This window comes from Convolutriloba macropyga, chromosome 7 (genome assembly GCF_964194025.1).
Source record: "Convolutriloba macropyga chromosome 7, txConMacr16.3, whole genome shotgun sequence".
In the NCBI taxonomy this organism is placed as follows: domain Eukaryota; kingdom Metazoa; phylum Xenacoelomorpha; order Acoela; family Convolutidae; genus Convolutriloba; species Convolutriloba macropyga.
Genome location: NC_134474.1, coordinates 945,014 through 952,350, shown reverse-complemented (window position 1 = coordinate 952,350; position 7,337 = coordinate 945,014). Strand labels below are relative to the sequence as shown.

The window sequence follows — 7,337 nt, the reverse complement described above, 5'->3', positions numbered from 1 at the left end:
TTATAATGAAAGTTTAATTATGTGTTATTTCAGTCAATATTCCGGCATATATTTTTCAATCACATCTACATTCCAATAGTTTCACCAATGATTGCAGAAACGGAAGTGGCTGATTTGTTGATGAAGAATGCGCGCACTGTCAACACCTGTACACACACAGTCACAAACATGGCCACAATGGATGAGAGAGAAAAGATGAAGACTCTGTCTTGGCTTCCAAGCATGGCAGAGTAATCGTCTCTCACCACATTTCGAGATTCTCTTTGGTAAATGATCACTTGTCTTATATCCTGCCAAATGTTACGCAGTTTCAACATCATTTCGTCAGTTGCATTTTCAAAACTGTTCCCATCCCCTTCTACACTTGATGGTTTCTCTCCATCCCTTTGGAATTTGCTTCCCGGTTTTCGCCTGATGAGGTTTTCCCTGTCGAATAAAGCTATCTGGACACTGGCTAAGTGGCCGCTGAGGGCACCAGTGCAAATACATAGTTCATGTTCTCCGCTCTCCTGAAATATAGGGGAAAAAATTATCAGTCTTTTTCTCATCATTCAACATACTCTCTCCAATCTTTTCTCCAATGTGAAGTCAAGCAAAGGCACTACATATTTGTTTATCTTAGTTTCTCTTACTTGATACTAATCTAAATAACACTGCTATTCAAAATGAATTACTAGTCCGCCAAATTACTACTTTTTGAAACTTGTGAACTCTTGGTTGCATAGACTACTATTTGAGCTGACGGAGAAAATTGTATCAGAGTCTTTAACAATTATTTGAATCTGTTAGACGAAAAATCTGGCTGTTTTTATTATTTTCGCGGACTATTTTCTAAGCAAAATTATTATAGCTGAAATCACTACGCTAGCTTATATGTTCGGTATAATCAGTATCAGTAGAGAGGTTCTGAAAACAACATGGTGTAAAAATTCTGGAGATTACTTGTTCAAGGCAGATGATCAGTTCAATTATCTTAGTGCCGAAACTTCAGCAACGCAAAATTTTCCATAACTAAATCTTCTACCATCACTTGCTACCATTACTTGAAGAAATATTCTATTCATGCAAAACACAGCAAGAGTTGTAAAGCATTTTCCTGAAAAATTTTGAGAAAAATTAACTATATGCTCAACTGTTTTTGTTGCTTAGTCATTTTTTTCAATTTCTATTTTTCCGAGTAGTTACGGAGGTTTAAATTTTGTGAACTTTAGCCTCAATTCCGGTGTTTTGTTAACATTTTTCGTAACTTTAGCTAAAATTTTGATCAATTTTGCTAAAAGACAATAATAAACTGGTTAATAGGTTTTATTGATTGTACGCTTAAAAACGAAAGAAAAGTGATGAATAGTGCCGACAAGTCTGTTTTCATCTAAAAGTTCAATTACTTAGACAGACATCAAATGAGGTGCAATGAAAGAGGCACATTTGTTCTGTCTAAAAAGAACAAAATAAACATACATTATAAATTAGACTAGAGTAAAGTTAGACTACTGCGTCCGGAGAAAGTTCAAAGAAGATGTGTTAAGGGGATCTGTAGAAAATGCAAACTCTCCGATTCAGACTATTAAGTCTTAAGTCTGATTAACCAGGATCTTTTACCGATTGAGTGCACGCTTGTCCACTTACATCTCCTTCTTTCGAACAAATTACTTGTTGGACCGACAATTCTGAAACCAAATGATTTCTTTGAGATCAAATCACACGACTGCAATACAATATCCAGTTGCAAAGTCTTGATTTATGCGAGAGAAATGAGACAGAAGTGGTGCGAAGAAAATTGTTTGTTCGTGTAGCTAACTATAACAATGCCCTTTCTTTCTCTAACAATCTCTCCTGGTAAACGCCTCTGATGAATCCCAAAACAATCCAAAGGGAAATGACAAAATTTCTTTATGAGGCGGAAGCAATATCTGAAATCATATACTACTGCTATCCTTCTGTGTGGGATCCATTAGAAAACCTTAATCAAAACTGAACCGTCCCTTAGTGGGGCAAAACCAAAATGGTGGAAACCTTGTTTGGTTTGAAGTCACTTTTATCACTATTATTGTTATTTTGACGAAAAGCTTATGTTCAATTTTGATTTCAAGTCAAACTGATGTCAAACACTTGAAACTGTGTTTGTGTCATACTGATTTTGAAATATTTATTTTGGCGTGTGTTCGCTGTCGTTTTGCAGTCTTTTGACTTATTATCATTTATGACAGTTCTAGTTGGTTTTCTGAGCAGTTGTAGTTTATTCCATTTTTAAATTATTTTCCATTGCCACTTTTTATCATTTTTGTCAACTTGAAAAGTAGTCTCAGCAAAAGGAGAGTTTCCATCCCCTTTCAAGCTGTTAAGAGTTAGGTATATAGCATTGCTGCAAAAAACAAGTGTTTTTGAAGTTCGCGTACGAAAACTCTATAATTGTGCTTTCAAAACATTATAGATTGTTCAGACTAGCCAATCAGCGACAGGGAATATTGAGTTCTTGTCTGTGATTTGCTTAACGGTGAATAATTAACTTTCTATACCTTCCGTCTCTTAATATACGGTGTGGCAGTTACCTCAAGTTTGCTTGAAAAACCGCCAAGCCGAAAAAAGCATAAGTTTAGTTAAAGTATTTTATGTGCGTGCCAATAATTTTTTGCAAGCCAATTCTATGTGCGATATAATTTGTTCAGTTGTGATTGTTTCATATCAAGTCCCACGAGCCGCTAAGGCTTCCCCATGGATTGCGAGTCATAGCCAATCGCGTTATATGCGCAGCTCGTTAAAGGTCAATTGGGGGGCTTTTTTCCGCGGGGGTTTATTTCCGATCTAAAATTAAAAGGGGTTCTTTTCTGTGGGTGTTCTTTCCGAGTTAAACTCCCACAGAAAAAAAACCAACGAAACCGCCCAGGTTTTTTCCGTGTTTTTTTCTGAAACCGCCATGACTTGTGAGTCATAGCGAAATCCAGTAATTTTTCTTTCCAAGTATTAGACATTTTTGGGCGATGGATAAATAAAAGTTTTTTTATTTCGAATTGATTTTATTTTTTTGCCGTCAAAATTAAATTGGTAACAAATCTGAACTGTCAGTTTTCCGTTTAGCAAAAATTTCTAGAGCTCTATCCGAGTTAAGTTAAGAATGCAAAAATATAGAAAGTTTTTCGACACTGGGGACAATTAATTAATGTGCAAAATATTTATTTTAAAAAATGGCACTCTATGTTTTCAAAACTTTTCAAAACCGCCAGAACTTAAATCCACGGGTAAATGACTAAATTGATGAAACATTTAATTCTCAAAGAATATGTTTGTAAAAAGAGCTTTGACCAATTGTGGCCGGAATAAGTAAATAATTTTTTTCACTCGAATCATGCATATGCGTTCGAAGTTGCCTATGACCAGATTATCGTGCGTTCATTCGTGTTTCCAGACCGTGTAATTTTGAACGCACGACACCCCCTTGTGCGTTCATTTCGGTCTGGACATATCAACTTTCGGTCTGGGACCTCAGCCTGGGTGAGTTTTCTAATGCTGTATTTTCAGAACTTGTTTGACCTAATAAAGATTTTTTCCAAGCCCAAATATGGTCAGTATATGTTCTCACACCGCCTCCACTAAACATGAAGCCTGGAAACTGAAAACTAATTGTATATATAAATTAGCCCTCCTACCTTTATGTCAATTAATTCATCCTGCAACCTCCTATTAGACGCAGAATCCCACAAAATTCTACCAGAGGGTGATCTTAGTGCCCCCCTCATTCCCTGGTGATCCCGTTCGAACTGGACTACCAGCCGGATAGTTGTCTTTTCCGGATACTCATCGAAAAGACAGAAACACGAAGATCGCTCCACCCAAAATACCAAATCGTCCGTTTTCTCAAACCGGCTATCATACGATTCAAGTTCAGCAGCCTCTGCTCCGCTTTGCGCATTTATAACTAGAGTTGTAAAGGATAACAAATAATAAATAATTGACAGGGTGGAAGTTTGAGAGGGCAGTGTTTTCATTGTTTCAGACCTCATTTTTTTGCTAATGATTCGTTATTAAGTTCAAACTTTTGGTTAGAGTTAAAAAGTTATTGAGTTTTAACTTTACTATAAAACTCGTAATATAAAATGAAGTTTTTGCTGCAGCTGAAAAGGTTTGGCTTGTTTATAAATGAAAAGTTGAGCATGTTTTACAGAACAATTATTTTTGGTGACTAATCTAGAAGAACTAGAATATGTTTGACTGAGCAGAGATAGTTAGCCAGGTATCACAATCGCATTAGTCTTTAACTATGTATTGATAAAAATTATGCTCAGTTACCATATTAATTGGAATGTAAAACTCTGTTTAATGAATCATTCTAACATCAAAATTGTCCAAGTTTTAAAGCTTGTTGTCCATTGGGTACGAATATACAAAAAATAGTACATTTAATCACAATTTATTTTTTGATGCTCAAATGATAACAAGCTGAGAGGCGTGATTGAAAATTATATAAAATGAACTAAATTAGAAAGTATGCGTAGGTAAGTATACTACAGAGAGGTCGACTTATGAAAAGACCGTGATCGATCAAAATTGGGTATGAAAAAACGTGATATCAACCTATGTATGATTGATTGGGTATGATATTAACCTGAGGCGGGTTCAAATGGTTGTCTCCGTCCGTGGGCTGACCCACATTGGCTATGAAATTACACCAGTTTGACCGTGAACAACAAATTTTCAATTTTCGCAATTAAAAATGACAAAAGTTAGTTTTACTCCCCCATATTACGGGTCATGTGATCGGGTATCCCTCTCACACAAAATTACCTTAAATATACAATAATGGGTGACTACCTTATTGGGGTCTACAATGGGCAGAGCAGGGCCCCAAAAATGATTCACTCAACTGATTCTAGCATCGATGTGCTCGGGAACTTATAGTATTACACGGGAAAACGTGTTTAACATGTCGGTGACATGGGAGTACATTACAATAAAAGACCATAAAATAAAAATGCAAGTTGATACCGGTGCTGATAGCACCGTGATATCATCATTAATCTGGACTGAGCTTGGAAAACCTCCGTTAAATGGTAAAATCAGACGTCTTGAGGCCTATGACGGTCATCAACTGACGCTTCTGGGACCACTAACATGTGATGTTGAGTGGAACAGAAGCAAGTATAGGCAACAACAACTAGCAGTTGTTGAATCCGACAAAAAAGTTGTGCTACTTGGGAGAGACATACTACCCAAAGAAGGCATCAATGCAGCGAGTGATGAAAGACTACCTGCAGTCAAAGGATACAAAGCGAATGTGAAACTCATACCGGAATCACAGCCAATGTTCTGCAAATCCAGAAAGATACCTCTACCTCTCCAAGACAGGGTCAAAGAGAAGCTTGAAACAATGGTACGACAGGGCATCCTGGAGCCAGTACAACTTGGTGGGGTCACAAATGCATCACCAGTAGGCTGGCAGCGGAAGAAAAATGGAGCTCTGAGACTATGCGTGGACCTGAAAGTTCACATCAATGGCAAAGTTATGGACGAGGACTATCCAATCCCAGACATGGAGTCCATTTTCCATAATCTCCATAGGGCCTCTTACTTTGGAAAAATTGACTTATCAGACGCATACTATCAAATTGAGCTGGACGAGAATGCAAAAGAAATATGCACAATCAACATATCGCAAGGATTGTTCAAGATGTGCAGGCTTCCTCAGGGCCTAAAAAACTTCATCAATCGTCCAGAATTGCATTGAGTCAACTCTCAAAAGAATCAGGGATGTGGTCATCTTCCAAGACAACGTCCTGGTATATGGAACAACAAAGGATCAATACAAGAAACGAATGCTTGCAGTCAGGATTCAGCTACGTGAAAAAAATTTCACCATCAATGAGAAGAAATCCAACTCAAAACCAGTTTCACGCGTAAGTTTTCTTCGTTACTCTGTTTCCAAAGAAGGAATAGCACCCAATTTTAATTATGTTGAGAAAATTGAGAATGCAAAACCGCTTTCGAATATGAAACAACTCGAGTCCTTTGTCGGCTTAGCAAAATTTTATGGTCGAATGATACCGGATTTTGCAACAAAAATGCTACCCCTAAACAAAATTCGAAAAGAAGAATTCAGATGGGAAAAGGAAGAGCAAAATGCTTTTGAAAACATCAAAAACGAGTTATGTGCTGACCCTCTGGTACAGCCTTACAGCTTGACGAAGGAAGCAACCGTTACAACAGACGCCTCAGAGAAAGCTATAGGTGGAGTACTCTCACAAGAAGGACATCCTGTGATCTACGTCTCGAAATAGTTGTCACAAGCCGAACAAAATCACTCCAAATTTGAGCAAGAGGCACTTGCAATCGTCTTTGTGGTCAGAAGATTGCAACAATTCCTACTCGGAAGAAGGTTCACTCTACAGACTGACCACAAACCTCTCAAATATCTCTTCGCCCCAGAGGAAGAAATTCCGAAAACAGCATCAGCAATAATTACGAGATGGGCGATAGCGCTGATGGGATTGGACTTCGAATTGAATTTTAAACCCGGAGAACAGATCCCTCACGCTGATGCTTTGAGCAGACTAGACTTTGACGATGACGATGACAATTATCGAGTCTGCTTTGCTCTTGACAATATCTATTTCGTCCAATCCGACCAGGTGACCCAGCAGACATCAAAACTGAGCTGGGACCGAATTGACTCCTTCAAGGTGTCATCAACCGAATAAAAAGCCGCATCTGGAAAGAGTGCTGAGAAGCAGAGAAAGGATTTGAACAACAGAAAGACGCTTTGACCATTCACAATTGAATCATCTTTCGAGGAGTTCTGCTTTTCATTCCACCAAAACTAAGACCCATGGTGATGGCCAAAGCTCACGAGACTCACCCAAGCAAAAATGCAAATGGAACAGCAGTTCGAATGATGGCTTGGTGGCCCGGCATCAGTCAAGATGTTCTTCGATATGTTAGCAAATGTAAGGAATGCCAAGAAAACAGGCCTAGCCTGGGGAAAACCGTATCTACTTGGCCGGAAGCTGAAGTTTGAGAAATACTCCACATGGACTGGGGCTACGTTAAGGATCAAGGTAATATCTTAGTGATAGTAGACGCGGCTCAGGTTGTTAGAAGCCTTCACTGCGGGAAATAGAACCTCACAAACAGTGAAGGTGCATTTGTGTCAAATCTTTGCAAGATTTGGATACCAAGAGTATTAGTATCAGACAATGGTGCTGAGTTTTTGAGCAGTGACCTAAAGCATTGGTGTGAATCACTGGGGATTAAATAGATGGAGTCTCCCATCTATCATCCAAGAGCAAAGGGGATTGCTGAACGAGCGGTCCAAACAGTGAAACGGGCTATTCTAGCCTGGTGTCCAA

The 7,337-nt window shown here is 38.4% G+C and overlaps 1 protein-coding gene across 1 annotated transcript; it reads right to left on the bottom strand.

Annotated features, from left to right (window-relative positions):
* On the bottom strand, positions 1-4,207 carry LOC142342033 (uncharacterized). Its single transcript, XM_075393202.1, has 2 exons — positions 3,645-4,207; positions 1-509 (listed from the first exon to the last, which is right to left on the bottom strand). The coding sequence occupies exons 1-2, from the start codon at positions 3,996-3,998 to the stop codon at positions 66-68; spliced, it is 798 nt and encodes a 265-aa protein (XP_075249317.1). The 5' UTR covers positions 3,999-4,207; the 3' UTR covers positions 1-65.
* Positions 4,208-7,337: the final 3,130 nt, after the last annotated feature.